The sequence below is a fragment of the Thalassophryne amazonica genome, chromosome 6 (assembly GCF_902500255.1).
Source record: "Thalassophryne amazonica chromosome 6, fThaAma1.1, whole genome shotgun sequence".
In the NCBI taxonomy this organism is placed as follows: Eukaryota; Metazoa; Chordata; class Actinopteri; order Batrachoidiformes; family Batrachoididae; genus Thalassophryne; species Thalassophryne amazonica.
Window position 1 is genome coordinate 21,704,919 of NC_047108.1, and position 26,786 is coordinate 21,731,704.

The 26,786-nt window shown below is 40.0% G+C and overlaps 1 protein-coding gene across 1 annotated transcript; it reads right to left on the minus strand.

The window, feature by feature from the left end:
• Positions 1-26,786, minus strand: LOC117511584 (peptidase inhibitor 16-like). Its single transcript, XM_034171568.1, has 6 exons — positions 26,525-26,786; positions 23,660-23,810; positions 10,386-10,453; positions 10,127-10,236; positions 5,419-5,510; positions 1-1,447 (listed from the first exon to the last, which is right to left on the minus strand). The coding sequence occupies exons 1-6, from the start codon at positions 26,759-26,761 to the stop codon at positions 1,041-1,043; spliced, it is 1,065 nt and encodes a 354-aa protein (XP_034027459.1). The 5' UTR covers positions 26,762-26,786; the 3' UTR covers positions 1-1,040.

A 26,786-nucleotide genomic window follows, 5' to 3' on the forward strand; every position in this document is an offset into this window, starting at 1 on the left:
ACTTGGACCTGCAGCCTGACGTGCGCCTGTTAAATCAGACACAAAAGGCTGTGATTTGACACTTTTCTGCTTTCAGTCCTTCGTCTGCCATCATATTATAATAGTTTTTGCAGCGCGCACACTGATAAATGGATCAAAAAAGTCCTCAACTTTACAGCACAAAATTGGTAAAAGATGAATTTGTACATCTTCCCTTTGATTTGGAGGTGATGATTGTAAAAAGAAAAGCTTGTTGAGGGTCAAATTAGTTCAGAATAAAGTAGAATCCAGAGACGGAGAACTTTAAAACTGCCACACACGTTATTGCATGACACGGAGTTACAAAGCTACAGCTGCATAAATCAGGCTTTAAATTAATTAAATAAATCATCATAAATTGTAAATTCCTGTCAATTTGATAGTTTAACTATTTTTTATATTTATTTTGATACCACCTGCACCTGGATGTGTTGCTGTATGTGGTTAAATTATTTAAAAAATGTTGAAAACAAAAAGGTTCATTCAGTAGTTCAGCGCAGTTGGAACCAAAATGGCGCCATGTTAGCTCCGCCTTTTCTATGTGCCCAGTGAGAGGTGTTGAATGTGTGGCACCTGGAATTTGGCCGACACCTGCCGAGAGGGGGTCGAATGGGCATTTTCTGGGCACTCTCTATCTTTCAGACACTGCACTGTGCGAATGGTTGTGGCAACAGCTGTACGAGGCGTTTGAGGCGGCTCTGATTTTTCACGAATGGCATGCAATTCCTCCTTCATACGCCAGCCGGCTTCAGTCGTGTTATGTGTGAAGGGGTTCTTAGGAAAGGACATAGGAGGTAATTTTTGGGACAATGTAAAGTCAGCCATGGCCTCACGGTCACGGCAGTCATAAGACATAGAATTCTAATTTCAGCCCACAGAGGAAGCACTCGGTCCTCGAACCCGTCCCCAGACACGATGCAGCACTTCCTATCAATTAATGAAAACCTCCACATTTTTACATTTTTAGAAAATGAGTCCCTCAAAAGTCTGAAGGCCTAGAAACCAGTCTGTCCTCATCCTCCTCAAAGCCTCAGGATCAGGACTCCAGTCATTCCAGCTAAAACAAGGGAAGAGGACAACACTGAACCACAACTGGTTTGGAGTTTTTCATCCTGGTTCATTTTTGCTGGCATCTCCCATGCTGCCTCCTTCTCAATCTTCTTCCAGGACAGGGTGGGGAGGTTTGGACGCGGTCTTCCCGGCACAGGCTGTGCTGTGGGTGGAGACGTCTCAGACTTCCCTGAGGAAGAGGAGATGGTGAGAACATTGGGCGCGGCGCTGGGAACATGCTGCAGGAGGGGTTGAGATGGATCAGCTTTGTCCTCCTCCTCCTTCTCCTCAGGCTGGAAGGAGGTGCTGAATGTTGAAGCAGTAACAGTCCCTCCCTCCTCCTCCTCCTCCTCCTCCTCTTCCCCCACAGTGTCAGCCACTAAAATACAGCAGCAGGACATTAAAAGTGTTTCTTTGACATCATGGCACAAAGACACACATGTTGTTCTCACATCATCATAACATCCAGCAGAAACATCCTTCTGAAATCTGTATTCATGACTTCTTCAGCGATGGACACCACCACATACAGATTACTTCATGTCTTTTGAAGGACCTCATTGAGGGGATGCCCTTTATTTCATGTCAAAAGAGGTAGAAAAATGTATGGGGTCATTATTGTAGCAAAGTATTTGCACGTTTATTTTGATCTGTCTGTGTGTGTGTGTGTGTGTGTGTGTGTGTGTGTGTGTGTGTGTGTAACCAGATCCACAAATGTGTAAAAAAAAGAAAAAAAAAATCAGTTTGTGTGTAACCATATCCACAAATGTGCCCCCAAACCGAATCAACGGATGTTCTTTGAGGGTCCAGCCAGACTTAAAATGGAAGGTGTGTCTCCACACATGCTGCACGCACCACTGCGCATATTTGTGGATCTTCCGTGGCAGCAGTGTAGCAAAAGTCATGTGTAAGAACACATCCAATACACACAAACACTGATTTATTTTTTTTTACACATTTGTGGATCTAGTTACACACAAACGGATTGAAATATACATTTGCAAATATTTTTGCATCAGTAATGACCCCATAAACATTCACGCTTTTATCAGCTCGAGGATCGATTAGTGCAGTGCACTTTATGTTGGGATTTCCCAGTCGTCTCTCAAACGGCTTCAGTTGGTTCAAAATGCAGCTGCACGTTTTTTAACAAACACTTCCCGTCGCCAACATATCACTCCAGTTCTTTATTCTCTTCATTGGCTCCCTGTTTCTTTTAGAATTGATTTTAAAATTTTGCTCTTTGTTTTTAAAGCTCTTAACGGTCTTGCCCCTTCTTACTTTTCTGAACTGTTGTGTATTCGTAACACAACCAGGGCCTTAAGGTCTACAGACCAGCTTTTACTGGATGTCCCAAGAACCAGGTGTAAGCACTTGGGTGCTCGAGCTTTTTCTGTTGCTGGGCCTAGACTCTGGAACAAACTTCCCCCTGACATGAGAACCATGACAGACTTTGATCTTTTTAAAGCTCGACTCAAAACTCGTTTGTTCAGACTGGCTTTTGATACTTATTAAGCAGTGATGGTGTTTTTTTTTTTCACTTTATTTTTTGAATGTTAACTGTTTATGTATACTGTCTTTTCCTTGTTTGATTTTAATGGAAAGCACTTTGTGCACCTTGTGTGTTGTAAAAGGGCTTTATAAATAAAATTTGATTGATTGATTTGATAAACGTGACTCAGAGAAGCTGCATAAAGAATCTTGGATCTTGATGATCTTGAGAAAGGACTGGGCCAAGGTTACGAGACTCTTAAGGGCACAGGACAAACAACATGCTGGAAAAAAGTAAGAAAAAAGTAATTATATATATATATATATATATCACCGGCCTCGGAGGATGTTCATTCAGTTGTTTAATTTTGTAGAAAAAAAGCAGATCACAGACATGACACAAAACTAAAGTCATTTCAAATGGCAACTTTCTGGCTTTAAGAAACACTGTAAGAAATCAGGAAAAAAAATTGTGGCAGTCAGTAACGGTTACTTTTTAGACCAAGCAGAGGAAAAAAAAATATGGAATCACTCAATTCTGAGGAAAAAAATTATGGAATCATGAAAAACAAAAGAACGCTCCAACACATCACTAGTATTTTGTTGCACCACCTCTGGCTTTTATAACAGCTTGCAGTCTCTGAGGCATGGACTTAATGAGTGACAAACAGTACTCTTCATCAATCTGGCTCCAACTTTCTCTGATTGCTGTTGCCAGATCAGCTTTGCAGGTTGGAGCCTTGTCATGGACCATTTTCTTCAACTTCCACCAAAGATTTTCAATAGGATTAAGATCCGGACTATTTGCAGGCCATGACATTGACCCTATGTATCTTTTTGCAAGGAATGTTTTCACAGTTTTTGCTCTATGGCAAGATGCATTATCATCTTGAAAAATGATTTCATCATCCCCAAACATCCTTTCAATTGATGGGATAAGAAAAGTGTCCAAAATATCAACGTAAACTTGTGCAATTATTGATGATGTAATGACAGCCATCTCCCCAGTGCCTTTACCTGACATGCAACCCCATATCATCAATTTTTCAAAATTTACATGTTCTCTTCAGGCAGTCATCTTTATAAATCTCATTGGAACGGCACCAAACAAAAGTTCCAGCTTCATCACCTTGCCCAATGCAGATTCGAGATTCATCACTGAATATGACTTTCTTCCAGTCATCCACAGTCCACGATTGCTTTTCCTTAGCCCATTGTAACCTTGTTTTTTTCTGTTTAGGTGTTAATGATGGCTTTCGTTTAGCTTTTCTGTATGTAAATCCAATTTCCTTTAGGCGGTTTCTTACAGTTCGGTCACAGACGTTGACTCCAGTTTCCTTCCATTCGTTCCTCATTTGTTTTGTTGTGCATTTTTGATTTTTGAGACATATTGCTTTAAATTTTCTGTCTTGACGCTTTGATGTCTTCCTTGGTATGTTTGCCTTTAACAACCTTCCCATGTTGTTTGTATTTGATCCAGAATTTAGACACAGCTGACTGTGAACAACCAACATCTTTTGCAACATTGCGTGATGATTTACCCTCTTTTAAGAGTTTGATAATCCTCTCCTTTGTTTCAATTGACATCTCTCATGTTGGAGCCATGATTCATGTCAGTCCACTTGGTGCAACAGCTCTCCAAGGTGTGATCACTCCTTTTTAGATGCAGACTAACGAGCAGATCTGATTTGATGCAGGTGTTAGTTTTGGGGATGAAAATTTACAGGGTGATTCCATAATTCTTTCCTCAGAATTGAGTGATTCCAGATTTTTTCCCTCTGCTTGGTCTAAAAAAATAACCGTTACTGACTGCCACAATTTTTTTTCTTGATTTCTTATAGTGTTTCTTAAAGCCAGAAAGTTGCCATTTGAAATGACTTTAGTTTTGTGTCATGTCTGTGATCTGCTTTTTTTCTACAAAATTAAACAACTGAATGAACATCCTCCGAGGCCGGTGATTCCATAATTTTTGTCAGGGGTTGTATATGAAGCTGAGTATGTCTGCCTGTGATTCGCCTGTTAGTCCTAGAGTGCTTTAATAGAGAGAGTGATTACATGAGGAGTCAAGAAAAAAAAAAAAATGGTCACGTGACTCATGGTGCCATCTTGGGTTCAAAATAGAGTTTGCTGTCAATCTGTTGGCATCTAAATTAGCTATTTTATTTATTTATTTATTCACTGAAAATGTCAGGTTGTTGTGTGTTTGGAGGCACAAAGAGACACAACAAGTGCTTCAAGATGTACAGATTCCCTTCAGATCCGAACAGAAGAAACATGTGGGAAAATAAAGTCAGCCGTGTGGGATGGAAGCGACTTCATCATCAAAGCTTTGAGAAGTAAATTTATTGTTCAGTCCCATGTAGAGTAAAACTCACCTAAACCGTCATCGTATAAACCAGATATTCAGTCACCGGACAAAAAAAGTCCCAAAGTTATTGTATTGTTTTCCATGTAATAAACACCGCATATAACAGATTTTGCATAATGGATTTTTCACACACATCGGATAAAATGTCCCGTCTGATCACAATGTATTTCCATTAAACCCCTCGCATGTGGGACTGGAGACATTTACGTTATTAAAAGTCCGACCATTTATTTTTTTCACACCGTACTCAGACTCGGACCTGCAGCCTGACGCAGCCTGTCAGGCTGCTTCTGCAGTGAAAGCAGCAAAGTTTGCTCTGAGAACTCTGACACAGATAACTGTAGAATCTGGATTTGAATCTGGAACTGGTTTAAAATGGTTTTGATGATACTGGATGGTGGTCATGGCGACGGCAGCCGTCCAATCAAAGATTTGTTTAACTCTGAACATGTGACCATCATAGAGCGATGGAGGGAAAGTGAGTGACGCACCACACAAGTTGTTTTCGCATTTCTGCATGTCCTCAGGACACCTGGAACACGAGTCTCCTTCTTCATACGGCCGTTCACCTTCATAATTCCCCCTGAGCACAGAAGACCATCAACACTCAATGCGACCAAGACTTCACTTCAAGACCTTTCCCTCAGACAACATGGGTCACATGTTGGTCATGTACAACCAAAATCAGAAACAGGCAGGACACTATGGAAAAGCCCCCCCCCCCCAAAAAAGTCAGTGAATCTTACATTTTACTTTGATTATTGTATGGCCTTGCCTTACAATATAAAGCGCCTTGGGGCAACTGTTTGTTGTGATTTGGCGCTATATAAAAAAATTGATTGATTGATTGATTGATTGATGTTTCAAAGTGTTTGATGTTTCACTGCAGACAGAATGAACTCAAGATGTTTCATTTTTTTCTGTTCACCTTCATTTCTTCATCATTTCAGGCCTGAAACACATTTCAGTAAACAGCTGGGACACTAAAACATTTCCCCACAAGACCTCAAAGACGTCTGGACAATGAAGTTATTTTGTCCCGTTCTTCCTGCACACAAGTCTTATGTTGTCCAACAGTACGGGGTTGTCATTATTTTTGTCTCAAAATTCTCCACACAGTTTCTATGGGGACAGGTCAGGACTTTAGTCCAGGACCTGCACCCTCTTCTTCTGCAGCCGTGTCTTTGGAATGTGTACAGAATGTGGTTTTTCATTGTCTTCTTGTAAACATCGTCTTTTCTGCATTAATGCTGCATCACAGAGTGGAAACTAGAGCAATGCGCAGGAGAAGCACAAACCTCCACCAACACTAGTTTCCAATTTCACAAAATTTGACCTTGGAAAATGTTTAAGGTCAAAGTCCTGTTTGAAGTGACTTTTCATAAGATAAATTAGATGTGTTCAAATGTCAGGAGGATGTATTTAGTTCATGCACTTGAATCAAAGCTTTTTTTTTCCTTTCTGGTGTTGTCGGGTTTTCTTTTCTCAAGTTGTTCAGTTTCTGAATTCTTTTTCAGTTAATTTTCACAGAACATTGTTATCTCTGCTGTGCACAATGTGTCGTTGCTTTTTGGCACTTGGTTTCTGATTGATAACTGGAAGACAAACAGGCATAAAACTGGAACCTCCATCCAGTTTTGGTGGTGTAGGTAAATCCAGAACAGAAAAAATGAGAGTGATTGAGGCACTTTTGACTGAGATATAATGCAAAATGTACAATAAATGGGCTTTTCAAGATTAAATTCAAATGTCCACAAAATCCACAATCTGGATCAGATCTGGATCAAAATTTGTCAGGTGATAGTGAGTGTCAGTCTGCACCTCACCTTCAAATATGAGAGTGATTGAGTGATCCAGTAAACAGCATGTGTCTCAAGATGAATCGCTGAGTCATGTGACCAACCTCCAGACTTTGCGTTTGGCTCCTGCCAACTGTTTGGTCACTTGTTTAGTCCCTTCATCTTGTGCAGTTGTCACTTTGGTATTCCCACTTTGCTTGTTGTTGGTGTCCTCCTCCCTGCTCCCTCCCTGGTTGTGGCTTTTTTTTTTTTGGATGCCTGGGTGGGGGGGGTTGTTTCACTTTTGGGGTTTCTTGTCCTTGTCTTGCTGCCTATACTGTTGTTGTTTTCTCCAGTTTGTGTTGGGGGGGCCCTCGATGGGTGCCCCTGTTGTAGTGTGTTCTTCGTCCATGTCTGTGTTCTGTTATTTGTGTTCTTGGTGTTCTGTCCCCTGCCTGTATGTGTGTTCAGCCCTTCATCTATGTTCGTGTGTTTATTGTCATTGTCTTTTGTATGTGCCCTGTTTGTATCATTGTGTTCTCTCCCATGTCTATGTGTCTGTCATCTGTGGGTGTCATCCTGGTGGTCTGTCCCCTGTCAATGTCTGCGGCTGTTTAGTCATCGTCTTTGTGATCTCTCCATTGTCCGTGTTCCTGTGGTTCTTATCATTTATGTTTTTATGTTATGTTCTTTAGTTCATCGGGTTGCATTTGCACTTTGTACACTTTTGAATTTCATGGTTGTTCTTGCCTTTGTGTACTTGGTTTTGTGATTACCTTCTTCGGTTGTGTTGGTTATCTTTGTGTTTTGGTTTTACTCTTCTCCCAGTTTTCTCTTTTGTCACCTTTGGTTTATTCAGTTTAGCATGTGTTTTTTGACCCGATCTCCCCTATTTTCATTCTCACTCCACACCTGACGCTTGTTTGTTGTTGGTTTCCCTGTCTATTTAAGCGCACACCTTTTCCTTGTTTGTTTTGATTTCTCCTGTGTCTCGTGATTGTAAGTACCTCGAGAACCTTTGTCACCTCTAGTTTTGTACCTGAATTGAGGCAGGAGCTCTCAAGACGGCAGCTATTTGGTCTAATTCTCTAATGACACTGTACCACTGTCCCGTCTCCACAGTTCAGAATCAGACCACGGAGCTGCTTTATCAGATTTCATTTGGTGTGATAACAACTTTTTGGATTTTAATGTGTCCAAAACTAAAGAAATGATCATTGACTTCAGACGTAACAGGGATGTGGCCCAGGAGTGTATTATACACAATGAAAAAGTGGAACTTGTCACATCATATAAGTATTTGAGGACTATTTTTGATGACAACCTGAAGTTTGATGTAAACACGGACACCACTGTGAAGTGAGGACAGCAGAGAATTTATCTTCTCTGTAAACTGAATTCTTTGTCTGTCATCCTTTGTCATTTTATCAGTCTTTTATTGAGTCTTTTGTGCTTTTCATTTAGAATAGAATAGAATAGAATAATTCTTTATTGTCCACCGATGTGGAAAATTGTCTTCGGCTCACCAGCACAAAAAAGACAAAAAAAAAAACAAAACACAGTCATAAAACATTCATACAAACACACGAATAAAACAAAAATAAGATACATAAAATACATGGAAGTAAAAGAAGAAATAGAATAAGACCTAGTAAGATAAATAAAACGTACAGTAAGATCTAATAAAATCAAATATCTATCTTCTGGTTTCACAACCTCTCAGTGAAAGACACAAAGAGTCTGAACAACATTGTCAAAATCAAAGATTATCGGAGTGAAACAAAGAGATTTAAACTCTTTCTAGAATCAACATTTCCCGCGGAAGGCTGAAAGCATCTCGTCTTTGTCAGGTCGTGTTCCTTCAGGGGAGTTTTCTTTGCCTCCTTCAGGATGCCGTTATGCTTCACCAGTTTGTAAAACCAGTCGTTTTTTAAAGTCGCTTATCCCTTTGGCAATTCGACTTTAAATTAAATGCTCCGTAGGTCTGGCGTGTTTTTATTTATTGATTTATTTATTCTGGCTACCCATTTTAACTCCTTAAGTCCATTTTAATTTGTTTGTATTAGTTCTATTGTTCTTATATGTTGTTATATGTTATTGTGGTTTTTATGGGCTGCTCAAACTTAATTGCACCTTGTGGGATTAATAAAGTTGTTTGATTGTTTGATTGGCCTCTCTTCACCCTGTACACCTCTGTGTCACATCTAGAAATTCACAGATGGCACAGCCATTGTTGGATACATCAGGGATGACAGAGAGGAGGAGAAGAGGAGCCTAGTGAAGGACTTTGCTGTTTTGTGCCACACAAACCATCTATAGCTCAACACCTCAAAGACAAAGGAGCTGGTCATTAACTTTGGGAAGTCCAGACCAAGTCTGTGACCAGTTCTGATAGAGCAAGCTGAGGTGGAGGCTGTGGATTCCTACAAGCACCTCAGGCTGTGGCTGGACAGTAAACTGGACTAGACAACCCACACCAACCACCTGTACAGGAAGGGACAGAGCAGGCTGGACTTTCTGAGGAGGCTGTAGTTGTTTAACATCTGCGGGAAGCTCCTGTGGATGTTCTACCAGTCTGTAGTGGCCAGCGTCCTCTTTTCCAACGTGGTGTGCTGGGGGGCAGCACATTCAAAAAGGACACATCCAGGCTGGACAAACTGATCAGGCGGGCTGGCTCTGTGGTTGGCATGAAGTTGGACTCTCTGGTGATGGTGGCAGAGCCGAGAACACTGGACAAACTGCAGGACATTATGGACGATGCCAGTCACCGTCTGCACACTGTCATCAGCAACCAGTGGAGCCTCTTCAGCCACAGACTGCTCCTTCCCAAGTGCAGGACCAACAGACTGAAAAACTCCTTTGTCCCTCAGGGCAATCAGACTGGACAACGCCTCACTCACGGGGAGGAGGAGTAACAGGAAGACAGAGGACGGGAAGGAGAGGAACAGTAGTAGCCAGTAATCAGTAGCGATCAGTATGTCTGGTATTTATATTTGCAAACTTTTTCTTTTTTTACTTTCACTTTTGATACTCTGTGTGCTTCTTACCCTGTGTGCTGCTATACAATGCTGCTGGAACCTCAATTTCCCCGAGGGAGTCTTGCCAATGGATCAATAAAGTTCTGTCTAATCTAATCTAACCTGTGCCATCCTTTGGGAATTATTCTGATGTCATCACATGTCCGTTTCACTACCTCTGATGCTCCGTGCACTGTTGTTTATTTATGCACCTCAAAACCGCAGCACTCTGCATTCACGCCCCACAGTCTACGGTCGATGTCACAAGCAACCGCACAGGGCACGTCATCAATGATGTCAGCATAGACAGATCTATAGCCACCACAGTAAAGGAGTACGACCAATACTACAACTAGCATTAGTAGTAGCAGTATTTGTAGTATTACAGCAGCAGTAGTACTTACGCTGGATAGTAGTTGCAGACCAGGAATGAGGTTTTGTCCCAGTCCAACCCTTCCATACTGTTACAGTCATGGGAGGCACAGCCCACTCGGTGTGACCCTGCCCACACCATCTGATACAGAGACGGACCTCAGAAGACACATTCTACTCATCCACGATCTATGAGTGGTATTGATGAGTGTGTGCGTTTGTGTGTGTGTACAAATGTGCATGTGTGGATGTGTGTGTGCATTTGTTTGTGTTTGTGTGTGTGTGTGAGACCTGTGTGTAGTGGCCACACATTCGGTCGTCATCACAGCTGTTGTTGTGGTATTCATAGTCCAGACGTTCTATAAAAAAAAAGAAAAAAGAATAATGAATTAATTAATATAAAACTACAAATGAAACAAAACAAAAAATTCATTCATATAAAAGAGTGTGAAAAGGTTTATTTTAGTGCAGATCACACTTTATATAGTTTCAGGTATTCAAACAAAATGTAAAAAAAAACAAAACTACAAATGTAAACACAAAATATTGTTTGTTTTTTTCTTTTGTTTTCTTAATAAACAAAATAATTATCGATACCAAACTGGCCAGCTGGAAAAAGTACCAAACTGGTACCCGAGTACAGATGGACTCAAGCACGACTCGGTCGGATCATCATTTAAAAAGCAGAGCGACAAGTTCCAAATGACAGAAAGGAGGTCACTCAAACATCCATCTGGGAAGATTTACAAAGTTATTTCTAAGACCCTGGGAGTCCAAATAAAAGCTGAGGGAAGGCTTATCTTGAAACACTGAACCTTTGCAGAAGCGGCCAATCTCCAAAAATCTCTCAGTCTTTAGAATTGAAGAGCCCTGTCTCAGACTTTGACCATCTTAAAACAAACATCTTTGACCATCTTTAAACAAAGACCTTAGAGCATCTTAAAACAAACACCTTAAAACAAACATATTAGACCATCTTAAAAGATTTTAAACATCTCATAGAACATCTTAGAACAAACATCTTAGACCATCTTAAAAGAAACACCCTAGAACATCTTAAAACATCTTAGAACAAGCATCTTAAATCATCTTAAATATCTCAGAACAAACATCGTAAAACAAACATCTTAGACCATCTTAAAACAAACACCTTAGAACAAACGTCTTAGTCAATCGTAGAAAACACACAGGGGTGGGCAACTTGTACCAGAAAGGACCAAGAGGGTGCAGGTTTTCTTTGCAGCCACTGACTACACCAAGTGATTTAGCTGATTAACTGATTCCATCTGCTCAAAGTAATATTAATCAGTGAAATCACCTGGTGGAGTCAGTGGCTGCTAAGAAAACCTGCACTGTAATGGTAAATGGTAAATGGACTGCATTTATATAGCGCTTTTCCATCTGTATCAGACGCTCAAAGCGCTTTACAATAATGCCTCACATTCACCCTGATGTCAGGGTGCTGCCATACAAGGCGCTCACTACACACCGGGAGGAATAGGGGATTAAAGTCCTTGCCCAAGGGCCCTTAGTGATTTACAGTCAGGCGGGGATTTGAACCCATGATCTTCTGGACTCAAGCCCAACACCTTAACCACTAGACCATCACCTCCCCTCCCACTGTCTTGGCCCTTTCTGGAACAAGTTGCCCACCCCTGCCTGAGAACATCTTAAAACAAACACCTTAGAACAAATATCTCGGATCATCTTAACACATCTTAAAACAAACACCTTAGACCATCTTAAACATCTTAGAACATCTAAAAACAAACATGTTAGACCATCTTAAAACAAACATCTTAAACATCACATAGAACATCTTAAAAGAAACATCTTAACCATCTTAGAACAAATATCTTAAAACATCTCATAGACCATCTTAAAACAAGCATGTTAAAACATCATAAACATCTTAGAACAAAACATCTTAAAACATCTAAGAAACAAACAAACACCTTTAAACAAACACCTTAGACCATCTTAAAACAAACATCTTCGACCATCTTAAAACAAACATCTTAGACCATCTAAAAACAAACATCTTAGACCATGTTAAAATAAAAATGTTAGACCATCCTAAACAACTTAGAACATCTTAAACATCTTAGACCATCTTAAAACAAACACCTTAGACCATTTTAGAACAAACACCTTAGATCATCTAAAACAAACATCTTAAACATCTTAGACCGTCTTAAAACAAACACCTTACCTTGAAACAAACATTTTAGGCCATCTTAATACAAACATCTTAGACCATCTTAAACATCTTAAAACCATCTTAAAACAAACATGTTTGACCATCTTAAAACAAACATCTTAAAACATCTTAAGCATTGCATAGAACATCTTAAAACATCTTAAACATCTTAGAACAAACATCTTAAAACATCTCATAGAACATCTTAAAAGAAGCGGCTTAAAACGTCATAAACATCTTATAACAAACATCTTAAAACATCTTAAACATCTCACATAACATCTTAAAACAAACACCTTAAACATCTTAAAATAAAAAACCTTAGAGCATCTTAAAACAAACATCTTAAAACAAACATGTTAGACCATCTAAAACAAATATCTTAAACATTTTAGACCATCTTAATGGTCCCTTCACACATAGTGCAAAGTTTGGACGCGTTTGGACGAAAATGGTGAAACACCGCAAAACAGTTTGAAATAGCACAAAACATTGCACCGACGGGCAGGCGTGCACGAACCCGGTGTGAGAGTTTGTGCACGCACCGGTGTCTTTCGAGCAGGATCAGTGCCAGGTGCAGCACATGGCGCTGCTTATGTGGTATAAATAAATAAAAAAAATATAAACCAGCCAGTACTTGTGGAACCACATCGCGCCGCTTATGTGGTATAAATTAAAAAAAAGAAGAAGAGAAAAACACACCACCCACTGAACGCAAACTTGCACCTTTCAAGAGCTCTGGATTACCAGTCAGCGACATTACCACTGAGCCACGGAGCTGTTCTTTGAAAGCTGTGGGAATCTGCCTCATATCAGGAAGGACATGGAAGTATTCCAAAAAGAATTAAATCCTACACCATATAAAAACACCGCATTTATCAAGCGAGCAATACAAATATGATCAGTCTGTTGGTCGTGATTTGGCGCTATATAAATGAATAAATTATTATTATAAATTATTATTATGACCCTTGGTCACAGACATACAGTTATGAAATGACATGAATGAGAAGCAGTGGGCTCTGATCATGTCCACATGTACTAGTCAGGTGTGTCCAGTTGGCCGCACGTGTGTTCTGCCCGACATGTGTGTCTTGTGGACGGCACGCCACAGCACAGACACAGCGTCATGTGGAACAGAGCTCATGTGGGTGACGTGACGGTCAGACCGCCCGCTGCGTGTTCTGATCTGACGGCCCGTTTCAACCTGGGGGGCTGTCAGTGTCCACTTCGTGCGCACGCTCGCTTGCTGCAGCTTGTCACCACCAAGGTGATATATGTTTTTATTTATGTCCACGTAAATAACAGCAATCAGAGACACGCGCTTCACAGTGGACAGTTGTTAGTCCATAACTGTCCAAACACAGTAGGTCTTGTGTCGCTGGAATGCCCAGAATGACAGATCACCACAGCTGCTTCTCTCGGAAGCCACACCTCCTGTGAGTGGAGTGCACATACCCACGTGTCAGTGTGTGTGTTTGCAAAGTCACACTTGTGGGGAACTTAGACAAATTTTATAGCAGTACGACAGTGATTATCTGCAGTCTGTTGTCGTGCCAAGAGTGGGACTGGTCACACATTTTCTAAGTGCCATGCGAGTGGTGTTAGGTGTTTGTGTGTGTCACCTGGAATTTGGCCGGCATATGCTGCGAGAGGGTGCGATGGGTTCGCACAGCGCACACTTTGTCTTTCAGGCGCTTGTGTGCGCAAATAGTTGTAGCAACAGGTGTATGAGGCGTTGGTGACAGGGATGACATTACATGGTTTGCACACAATTCCTGCATCATGCGCACTAAGTGTGCACTTTATTCGAACTTCGTACTATGTGTGAAGGGGCCCTAAAACAAACATTGTAGACCATGTTAAAACAAACATCTTAAACCATCTAAAACAAACATCTTAAAACAAACATTTTAGACCATCTTAAAAAAAAAACTTCTCAGACAATCTTAAAAATAACATCTTAAACATTTCATAGAACAAACATCTTAAAACATCTTAAACATTTTAGAACAAACATCCTAAAGCAAACATCTTAGACCATGTTAATACAAACATATTAGACCATCTAAAACAAACATCTTAAAACAAACACCTTAGAACAAACACCTTAGAGTATCTTAAAACAAAGACCTTAGAGTATCTTAAAACAAAGACCTTACAACATCTTAAAACAAACATCTTAGACCAGGAGTGGGCAACTTGTTCCAGAAAGGGCCAAGAGGGTGCAGATTTTATTTGCAGCCACTGACTCCACCAGGTGATTTCACTGATTAACTGAACCCCATCTGTTCAAAGTGATATTAATTAACAGATGGGGTTCAGTTAATCAGTGAAATCACCTGGTGGAGTCAGTGGCTGCAAAGAAAACCTGTACCCTCTTGGCCCTTTCTGAAACAAACTGCCCACTCCTGTATTAGACCATCTTAAAACAAACATTTTAGACCATCTTAGAACAAACACCTTAGAACATCTTACTTAGAACAAACATCTTAGACCATCTTAAATTCTATAAACAAGAGTTTTATAAACAAGAAATTATTTGATGTTAAGGCATCTTATCCTAAGAAGTTTTATAATTATATAAGGAAACAGAACACAGTTTGTTCACTTATACCATGTATGAAGGGAACTGATAACTCATTAGCAACTTCTTATCAGGAAAAGGCTGAATTGTTCTCTGGATATTTTGCATCTGTCTTTGTTCAAGATAATGGTGTAATACCAGAATGTAACATAGATTATGATTCAAGATTTGACAAATTCCATTGTGAAGTTAAACCCATGATTAAGATAGTCAAGAAGTTAAAATCCAAGGCCTCACCTGGACTCAATAAGGTCACACCACTTTTCTTGAAAAATATAATAGCAAATATTGCCAAACCATTATGTAATTTGTACAATAAATGTTTAGATCAAGGATATGTACCATCCAACTGGAAGGTTGCTCATATTATACCGATATATAAGAAGGGTGACACCCAGCTGCCTAGTAACTACAGGCCAGTGAATTTAACCTCAGTGTTATGTAAAGTACTTGAAAAGGTGGTTCGACAACAAATGTTAAATTATTTATATGCAAATGGTATTGTCTCGAGTAACCAGCATGGGTTTCTCCCGAAAAAGTCAACTGTTACAAATTTGCTTGAATGCTTCAATGACTGGACTTCAAATTTTGATAAGGAGATCCAAACTGATGTGGTGTATTTGGACTGTTCCAAATGTTTTGATACTGTTGTGCATTCCAAGCTTCTTTTTAAACTTAATAAGTATGGTTTTCATGGATCTGCTCTTAAGTGGATTGACAACTTTCTATCAGATAGAGTTCAACGAATTAAAGATGGTAGTGCATTGTCAGCTTGTAAAAATGTCATTTCTGGAGTGCCCCAAGGCGCGGTCCTTGGGCCATTGCTTTTTTGTTTTTTCAACTGACATAAATTCTGTTATTTTGAATTCTACAGTCAGCATGTATGCTGGTGATACAAAGGTGTATATGCCTGTTGTCTCTGCTTGTGACTGTGAAATGCAATAGGCTGATTTATTGAAAATATTTGAATGGGCCAATGTTTGGCAACTAAAATTGAATGCCAGTAAAACTAAGCATCTTAGAATTGGCAAAGCCAGACATATGTACTCTTACTAGATGGATGGTTGTGTAATTGATACTGTTGAGAGCATCTCTGATGTTGGTGTTACAATACAGTCTGATTTAAAATTTACCAGTCACTGTAGTTCAATTGTTAAAAAAGCACATTTTGAAATAATAAATATTTTTAATACATTCAAGGGCCATGACTACATAAAAGTTATGTCCATTCAATAATGGAATCTTCTAATTGTGCTCTGGTCATCTAGGCTGAAGACCAATGTTGAATTTGTAGAATCTGTTCAATGTTATTCTACGAGAAGATTAGATATTTGTAAAGGGCTTTCATACCCTGAGAGACTTAGTTTGCTTAGTTTAGAATCGCTAGAGTGCAGACGCATGAAAGCGAATTTGTTATTTTACTATAAGGTGCTACATGGGATAACTTATTTAAATATCAGTAACTATATTAAGACGTATCATCGTAGTAGAGGTCATGCCCATAATGTGTACCATTTTTATAGCAGAACTGAAACAAGAAAAAACTTCTGGGCAAATAGACTTGTTGAACTCTGGAATTCTCTAGATAGTAATGTTGTTAGCTGCTTTACTTTTAAGATGTTTAAAAATACTATAAACAAAGTTACATTTTAATGTAGGGGGAGTTACATTTTATATACACCCCTGTTTTTATGTTCCATTTTTATTTAGTTATGGTGGTGAATAAAATGAAATGAATGAATAAAACAAACACCTTAGAACAAACATCTTAGACCATCTTAAAACAAACATCTTCAAAAAAAAAAAAAAAATCTTAGACCATCTTAAAACAAACATCTGAGACCATCTTAGAACAAACACCTCAGAAAATCTAAACACAACCACCTTAGAGCAAACATCTTAGACTATCTTAAAACAAACACCTTAGAACATCTTAAAACAAACATTTCAGACCATCTTAGAACATCTTAAAGGAATATCTTAAGACATCTTAAACATCTCATAGAACATCTTAAAACAAACATCTTAAAACATCTTCAACATTTTAGAACAAACATCTTAGACCATCTTAAAACAAACATCTTAGGCCATGTTAATACAAACATATTAGACCATCTAAAACATCTTAAAACAAACATGTTAGACCATCTCAAAACAAACTTCTTAGAGCATCTTAAAACAAACATCTTAGAACATCTTAAAACAAACATCTTAAGCATCCCATAGAACATCTTAAAACAAACATCTTAAAACATCTTAGAACAAACATCTTAAAACAAATATATTCAACTATCTTAAAAGAAACATCTTAGAACATCTTAAAACAAACACCTTCAAACAAAAATGTTAGACCAGCTTAAAACAAACATCTTAGATCATCTTAAAACAAACATCTTCAAAGAAATATCTTAGACCATCTTAAAACAAACACCTTAGAACATCTTAAAACAAACATTTCAGACCATCTTAGAACATCTTAAAAGGAATATCTTAAGACATCTTAAACATCTCATAGAACATCTTAAAACAAACATCTTAAAACATCTTCAACATTTTAGAACAAACATCTTAGACCATCTTAAAACAAACATCTTAGGCCATGTTAATACAAACATATTAGACCATCTAAAACATCTTAAAACAAACATGTTAGACCATCTCAAAACAAACTTCTTAGAGCATCTTAAAACAAACATCTTAGAACATCTTAAAACAAACATCTTAAGCATCCCATAGAACATCTTAAAACAAACATCTTAAAACATCTTAGAACAAACATCTTAAAACAAATATATTCAACTATCTTAAAAGAAACATCTTAGAACATCTTAAAACAAACACCTTCAAACAAAAATGTTAGACCAGCTTAAAACAAACATCTTAGATCATCTTAAAACAAACATCTTCAAAGAAATATCTTAGACCATCTTAAAACAAACCCCTTAGAACATCTTAAAACAAGCATATTAAAACATCTTCAACATTTTAGAACAAACATCTTACACCATCTTAAAACAAACATCTTAGGCCATGTTAATACAAACATATTAGACCATCTAAACAAACATCTTAAAACAAACATCTTACACCATCTTAAAACAAACATCTTAGGCCATGTTAATACAAACATATTAGACCATCTAAACAAACATCTTAAAACAAACATCTTAGAACATCTTAAAACAAACATATTAGACCATCTAAACAAACATCTTAAAACAAACATCTTAGAACATCTTAAAACAAACATATTAGACCATCTAAACAAACATCTTAAAACAAACATCTTAGAACATCTTAAAACAAACATCTTAAGCATCCCATAGAACATCTTAAAACAAACATCTTAAACACCTCATAGAACATCTTAAAACAAATATCTTCGACTATCTTAAAAGAAACATCTTAGAACATCTTAAAACAAACACCTTCAAACAAAAATGTTAGACAAGCTTAAAACAAACATCTTAGATCATCTTAAAACAAACATCTTCAAAGAAATATCTTAGACCATCTTAAAACAAACCCCTTAGAACATCTTAAAACAAGCATCTTAGAACAACATATTGAAACAAACATGTTAGGCCATCTTAATACAACCCCAATTCCAATGAAGTTGGGACGTTGTGTAAAATGTAAATAAAAACAGAATACAATGATTTGCAAATCCTCTTCAACCTATAGTCTATTGAATACACCACAAAGACAAGCTATTCAATGTTCAAACTGGTAAACTTTATTGTTTTTGTGCAAATATTTGATTATTTTGAAATGGATACCTGTGACACATTTTAAAAAAGCTGGTACAGTGTTATGTTTACCACTGTGTTACATCACCTTTCCTTCTAACAACACTCAATAAGCGTTTGGGAACTGAGAACACTAATTGTTGAAGCTTTGTAGGTGGAATTCTTTCCCATTCTTGCTTGATGTACGACTTCAGTTGTTCAACAGTCCGGGGTCTCTGTTGTCGTATTTTACGCGTCATAATGCACCACACATTTTCAATGGGCAACAGGTCTGGACTGCAGGTGGGCCAGTCTAGTACCCACACTCTTTTACTACAAAGCCACACTTTTGTGACACATGCAGAATTTGGCTTGGCATTGTCTTGCTGAAATAAGCAGGGGCATCCTTGAAAAAGACGTTGCTTGGATGGCAGCACATGTTGCTCCAAAACTTGGATGTACCTTTCAGCATTGATGGTGCCATCACAGATGTGTAAGTTGCCCGTGCCATGGGCAATATCACACCCCCATACCATCACAGATGCTGGCTTTTGAACTTTGCGCTGGTAACAATCTGGATGGTCATTTTCCTCTTTTGTCCAGAGGACGCAACGTCCATGATTTCCAAAAACAATTTGAAATGTGGACTCATCAGACCACAGCACACTTTTCCACTTTGCATCTGCCCATTTCAAATGAGCTGGAGCCCAGAGAAGGTGGCGGTGTTTCTGGACGTTGTTGATGTATGGCTTAAGCTTTGCATGGTAGAGTTTTAACTTACACTTGTAGATGCAGCGACGAACTGTGTTAACTGACGATGGTTTTCTGAAGTGTTCCTGAGCCCACGCAGTAAGATCCTTGACACAATGATATTGGTTTCTAATGCAGTGCCGCTTGAGGGATCGAAGGTCATGGGCATTCAGTGTTGGTTTTCGGCTTTGCCGCTTATGTGTAGAAAGTTCTCCAGATTCTCTGAATTTTCTGATTATATTATGGACTGTAGATGATGAAATCCCTAAATTCCTTGCAACTGAATGTTGAAAAACATTGTTCTTAAACTGCTGGACTATTTCTTCATGCAGTTGTTCACAAAGTGGTGATCCCCATTTTTGCTCATGAACGGCTGAGCCTTTCGGGGATGCTCCTTTTACCTGTTTCCAAGTAGGTGTTCTTTGAGCAGTCATCAACTTTCCAAGTCTTTTGTTGCCCTGTCCCAACTTTTTTGAAATCACGTTTTATGCCTCTTTTTTTTCAGGACAACCTGTACTTTCAAAATATATATGCTATAGTTGTGTTTTCTAAGTTTAATAAAGGTTTACAATCAGAAATAAGAAAGGAAAAAGTAAAGAGGAAATAATTTTCCACACACATTTATTCAAAACACACAGTAAACTATAATAAACTAGTAACATATCACTCCTTAAAACAATCTTTGGTGTGTTACGTGAGATGAATCTGCCCTACGATTGGATTTTGGAAAACCATGTGATGGTGAACCAATTCCCATTGGACACTCGCATTGCTCATGCCATCACACAGCTTCTATGAGGAGTACAAAGATGGTGGATGGTGGCTCGAAAGTCCGTGGAGTTAAGTTTTCAGCAAAAAAGTAAGTTTCTATCTCATATCATGAAAAAGTTATTCATAATTTAGTAAAGCTTGGTCTCAGCCATTGTATCCAGAGGGTTAAACCTTAGATCTTCAGCAAATGTATTTATAAAGAGAAACTGCATGAACTACACAAGTTTTTTTTAGTTTTCTAATACGTTTATTCAATAAGGAGAAACAAATGCTAAATTAAATTATTGTTGTGTCGTAACTTAAATTTTGTTCAGCCTTTGTGACCTGTCTTGATGAAGTTAGATGCAAAAATGTTGAAATTGGCCCTATCCTGCAATGATAAAGAATCCTTTAAAAAATTACTGGATCCGGATCGTGTTCCGGATCATTACCAAAATTTAATGACTTCTAAGTTAGGCCAAGATACACCCCTGGTAAAAATTTCATTTAAATCCATTGAGGATTTTTTGAGTAATCCTACTAACCAACCAACCAACCAACCAACCAACAAACGGACGTGACTGAAAACATAACCTCATTGGCGGAGGTAACAATCATCTTAAAACAAACATCTTAGACCATCTTAAAAAACAAACATCTTAAAGCAGACATCTTAAAGCAAACATGTTAGACCATCTTAAAACAAACATCTTAAAACAAACATCTAAGACATCTTAAAAAACAATCTTAAAGCAGACATCTTAAACATCTTAGGACAAACATCTTAAAACATATTAGAACATCTTAGAGAAAACATCTTAGAACCTTAAAAACACCATAAAACAATTATCTTCAAACATCTTTAAACAAACATCTTAAAACATATGAGAACATCATCGAGTAAACATCTTAGGACACCTTAAAACAAACATCTTAAACATCTTAGTCTTAAACATCTTCAAACATTTCATCCACTGCCACTGAAAAACAGCAACAGAAAATAGATTTGTTTAGTTGTTTTTCATTTTGTTTTAATTAAATCGCAGCATCTCGGTCTGTGTGTGTGTGTTTGTGTGCATCTCTCTGTGTCTGTGTGTATATCTCTGTGTGCTTCTCCATCTGTGTGTGTTTGTGTGCATCTCCGTCTCTGTGTGTCTGTGTGCGTGTTCGTCTATGTGTGTCTCTGTCTGCATCTTTGTCTGTGTGTGTGTGCATCTCCATCTGTGTGTCTCTGCATGCATCTCCGTTTCTGTGTGTCTGTGTGCATCTCCGTCTCTATGTGCATCTCCGTCTCTGTGTGTATCTCCATCTCTGTGTGCGTCTCTGTCTCTGTGTATCTCTGTGTGCGTCTTCGTGTCTGTGTGTCTCTGTCTCTGTGTGCATCTCCATCTCTGTGTCTCTGTGCATCTCCATCTCTGTGTCTCTGTTTGCATCTCCGTCTCTTTGTGTCTCTGCGTGCGTCTGTGTGTCTCTGTGTGCATCTCTGTCTCTGTGTATCTCTGTGTGCGTCTCCGTCTCTTTGTGTCAATGTGTGCATCTACGTCTCTGTGTGCATCTCCATCTTTGTGTGTCTCTGTGTGCGTACCCGTCTCTATGTGTCACTGTGTGTGTCTCCGTCTCTATGTGTCACTGTGTGTGTCTCTGTGTACATCTCCGTCTCTGTGTGTCTCTGTGTGCATCTCTGTCTCTGTGTGTCTCTGCGTGCGTCTGTGTGTCTCTGTGTGCATCTCTGTCTCTGTGTATCTCTGTGTGCGTCTCCGTCTCTTTGTGTCAATGTGTGCATCTACGTCTCTGTGTGCATCTCCATCTTTGTGTGTCTCTGTGTGCGTACCCGTCTCTATGTGTCACTGTGTGTGTCTCCGTCTCTATGTGTCACTGTGTGTGTCTCTGTGTACATCTCCGTCTCTGTGTGTCTCTGTGTGCATCTCTGTCTCTGTGTGTCACTGCGTGTGTCTCCGTCTCTGTGTGTCACTGTGTGTGTCTCTGTGTACATCTCCGTCTCTATGTGTCTCTGTGTACATCTCTGTCTCTATGTGTCACTGTGTGTGTCTCCATCTCTGTGTGTCTCTGTGTGCATCTCTGTCTCTGTGAATCACTGAGCGTCTCTGTGTGCTTCTCCGTCTCTGTGTGCTTCTCCGTCTCTGTGTGTCTCTGTGTGTCTCTGTGTGCTTCTCCGTCTCTGTGTGTCTCTGTGTGCTTCTCCGTCTCTGTGTGTCTCTGTGTGCATATCCGTCTCTATGTGTCACTGTGTGTGTCTCCGTCTCTGTGTGTCACTGTGTGTGTCTCTGTGTACATCTCCGTCTCTGTGTGTCTCTGTGTGCGTCTGTCTCTGTGTGCGTCTGTCTCTGTGTGCGTCTCTGTTTCTTTGTGTCTGTGTGCATCTTTGGCTGTGTGTGCGTCTCCATCTCTGTGTGCATCTCCACCTGTGTGTGTGTTTGTGTACGTCTCAGTCTCTGTGTGTCTCTGTGCTGTGTCTCTGTCTCTGTGTGTCTCTGTGCTGTGTCTCTATTTCTGTGTGTGTCTCCATCTCTGTGTGTCTCCGTCTCTGTGTCTGTATGTCTTTGGCTGTGTGTTTGTGTGCGTCTCTGTCTCTGTCTGTCTCTGTGTGCGTCTCTGTCTCTGTGTCACTGTGTGCGTCTCCGTCTCTGTGTGTCTCTGTGTGCATCTCTGTCTCTGTGTATCACTGTGCGTCTCTGTCTCTGTGCGCTTCTCCGTCTCTGTGCGTCACTGTGTGCATCTCCGTCTCTGTGTGCGTCTGTCTCTGTGTGCATCTCCGTCTCTGTGTGCGTCTCTGTCTCTTTGTGTCTGTGTGCATCTTTGGCTGTGTGTGCATCTCCATCTCTGTGTGCGTCTCCATCTGTGTGTGTGTTTGTGTACGTCTCAGTCTCTGTGTGTCTCTGTGCTGTGTCTCCGTCTCTGTGTGTCTCTGTGCTGTGTCTCCGTCTCTGTGTGTCTCTGTGCTGTGTCTCTATTTCTGTGTGTGTCTCCATCTCTGTGTGTCTCCGTCTCTGTGTGTGTCTCTGTGTCTGTGTGTCTTTGGCTGTGTGTTTGTGTGCGTCTCTGTCTCTGTCTGTCTCTGTGTGTGTCTCTGTCTCTGTGTCACTGTGTGCGTCTCCATCTCTGTGTGTCTCTGTGTGTCTCTGTGTGTCACTGTGTGCCTCTGTGTGTCACTGTGTGTCACTGTGTGTCACTGTGTGCGTCTCCATCTCTGTGTGTCTCTGTGTGTCTCTGTGTGTCTCTGTGTCTCACTGTGTGTCACTGTGTGTCTCTGTGTGTCACTGTGTGCCTCTGTGTGTCACTGTGTGCGTCTCCATCTCTGTGTGTCTGTGTGTCACTGTGTGCCTCTGTGTGTCACTGTGTGCGTCTCTATCTCTGTGTGTCTCTGTGTGTCTCTGTGTGTCACTGTGTGCCTCTGTGTGTCACTGTGTGCGTCTCCATCTCTGTGTGTCTCTGTGTGTCACTGTGTGCATCTCCGTCTCTGTGTGTCACTGTGTGCGTCTTTGTCTCTGTGTGTCTCTGTCGACCCTCCACTGAGGTAAAACAAACTTACCCAGAAACCATTTCTCAAGAGCTTCTCGGAGGTCGAGAGGTCCGGTGCTGGCAAACAGATTTTCTCCAATTTCCTCCAGTTCTGGGTTGTGGTTCCAGATACATTTGGCTGCGTAGCCTTCAGCAATCAGTTTCAGAGCCGGATCCCATTTCTGCAGAGAACCGGAGTGTAAATTAAACACTGTCTCATCACAGGCACTGTATCAGTCCTTTGGGAACCTTCCACAGTAAATACAACAGTTATCTACAAAGTGGACTGGAGGCTGGGATTTATGATGTCACATAGAGCTGGAGGATTTATGATGTCATATACAGCTGGAGGATTTATGATGTCATACACAGAGTTTCAGTCACTGCAGAACACTACACCTATGTTCCGGAGGCTCAAGACCTATTTGTACAGACTTGTTTTTAAATAGTTTTATGTTACTGGTGTTTTTAGTTTCTGTATTTTTTATTTCTGTGTTAAATTCCTGTGCAGCACTTTGCGATTTTATCTTGAAAGGTGCTATACAAATAAACTTTACTTATAAGTACTTACTAGATTTACTATATAGAGCCGTGATGTCAACATACCAGAAATTTAGTACTCTGTACCAAAGCCAGTGAATGATGTGATTCTCGAAACCGAATGCAATATCATGGTGTTAAAAGGGGGAGAGGAGCTTAACCCAACGGTCACAGGGCGTGAGGCGGAGTACACAATGGACAGGACGCCAGTCTGTCACAGGTGAAATTTCAATAAAATTATAGTTTATTTTCAGTTTCAACTGGACATTCATAAACAATATGTGCTCTTTAATCGTGTTTCAGTACCTACAATAAAATCTGAATTCTGCAGATGTGCATTTTCTGTATTTCCTGTGTTTCCTGTTTTTGGGTTTCCTACATTTCCTCATTATTACACAGTAAAATCACTAGTGTTAAATTAACTCTGACAGCGAACATGTGATCCCACTCTGACCACAGTAGGACCATACGTATGTACACTGGCAGTGTTAGTTTTACACTGGTGATTTTACTGTGTACCTCCGCCAACAAAAACTTGAAAATTTGTAAAAATCCCTATCCTTTAGGCAAGAAGTGATTCAATTTTCAAGGACATATGTCAAAGGTCAAAGTCAAGAAAAATCTTTGAATATTGGAAAAAACCCTGTCCTTTAACATTGAACCAATTTTCAAAAATTCATAACCGTCAACAACGATCGGATGTCTTTCATGTTTGAGAGTGTTATGTCGGATGGTATCCTTTATCAACGGACAAAGTTTGATCTGCATCTGATCCAGATTGTAGATTTAGCAGATATTTGATTTTAACATTGAAAAGCCCTTTTGATCTATATTTTGTATTATACTTTATCATATGAAAAGTGACTTCTAACAGGACTTTGACCTTGAAAATTTTTTTAAGGTAAAAATTTGTACAATTGGAAACTCGGGTTGGTGGAGGTTTGCGCTCTCCGAGCACGGTGCTCTAGTTTTGTCTTTCCAACGTCCATTAGTGGAAGTCTGTCAGAAACTCTTGGGTGTCTTTGGCCTTTTCTGGTTGTAGAAAAAGCTTCCACAGATGACCGTGCGAGCTCTCATGTCTGTGACTTTAATGTTCTTGTTGGATTCAGTGCCGCCTTCCAGCCTGAAATTCAAACCATGTGTTTATCAGATCCAGTTCAGTCAGGCTCCACCCTGTCAGCCCACTTTTCTTTGTCTCACCAGGAAAACAAACATTTCAGTTTTGTATTTCAGCTGTAAACAGAGGAGTTCCCCGTCATCTGCCATGAACCCAAACAGACCCACGGTACCATCCTGATGGAACTCAGGTCGCCATTATCTGTCTGCACATAAAGGTGCGCCGTGGGACGCTGCCATGGACACAGTCAGAGTTCTTGTTTGGGAAGACGGACATTGAGACCACTGTCTCACTGACCAGTGGCCAGTGATTGGTTATTGATCAGTGTGCGTGTTTCTGCGGTTCTCAGTGCAGGACTGCAGAGGGCGCTGTTGAGCGTGGGCACTGATGTCTTCGGGTGTTGATCCTTTTCACATATTTTAAATACTGAGTAATTTCAGTGGATTTCCTGCACAGTATCAAAGGGCAAATGAGTGTTTTTGGAACTAAAAACTTTATTTCTTGAAACATGTTATTTATACTCAGTAAAACTTTACCCTTCATCCTCAACATTACAGTTATTAAAATTTTCATAATTAAAGATTCCAATCTAGTTTATTAATTAATCTTCCAGCTTGCATGCTGGTGCGAGTTCCCCCTAAAAACGGCCCCCCTAAAAATTGGTCCGCTCTGCCTCCACTGTGCATGCGTCATTTTGGAGCTCAGCAGCTCATCTGAGACGGACACTCTTCACCCAAAGCGATCAAATGGATTAATGTGATTATTAACCATCAGATGACAAAGTAAAACCTCTTAAATCATTCTAAAGTCAGTTTGAAGCAGAAACGAGGCGATAATAACTGACACTTTGAAATGACCAATGCGCCATGAACGCATCAGCAGCAGCTCGTGTAGCTGTTGGCGCTCTGATTGCATCCTCCATCTTTTATGATGAAATAATGTTCAGTTTATGTGGAAAAGCTTCAGATATCTGTGACTGAGACAGATAATGACTGGAGGCAGTTTGAAGCAGAAACGAGGTGATAATCAGTGAACTGCGGCTGATGACGCATGCGCAGTGACGGCAGGGTGGACCAATTTTTAGGGGGGACCGTTCGGTCGGTGACACCGGCTCAGGGGCGCGGTGACATTTGGACATTTATTCGAGGGCTTGTGTGGCGATGCGCTCTGCAATGATCCCATCAACATGGACACCGCCCTGATGTGACCTTTGACCCCAGCTGAGTGTTTGTTTCTTACCAGCGGCAACATGGCGGAGGCTGCCGGCGTCACCTGCCCTCTGTAGTAGTTATGAAGTTCCACGAGCAGTTCCTCCTCCTGTTCAACGAGAAAGCTCCAGGTTCCAGGAACCACCAGGACCCCAAGCAGCAGCCAAGCCCACAGAGTGATTCCAGAACCGGTCCGGGTCCCAGAGCTGCAGGACATCACTGGGACCGAGGCTCCTGTCTGCATCTCAGAGCGACTCCACTGGTGCATGATGGGAAACAGAGTCCAGGTTCTG

What these genes read in the sequence shown, in the direction of transcription:
- LOC117511584 (XM_034171568.1), bottom strand. Translation starts at nt 26,761, where the DNA reads ATGCACCAGTGGAGTCGCTCTGAGATGCAGACAGGAGCCTCGGTCCCA. An exon ending in TCTTGAGAAATGGTTTCTGG is followed by an intron (nt 10,454 to 23,659) that starts GTAAGTTTGTTT and finishes TTTTTTTTATAG; the next exon opens with AACGTCTGGACTATGAATAC. An exon ending in GTCTGCAACTACTATCCAGC is followed by an intron (nt 5,511 to 10,126) that starts GTAAGTACTACT and finishes TTCTGTGCTCAG; the next exon opens with GGGGAATTATGAAGGTGAAC.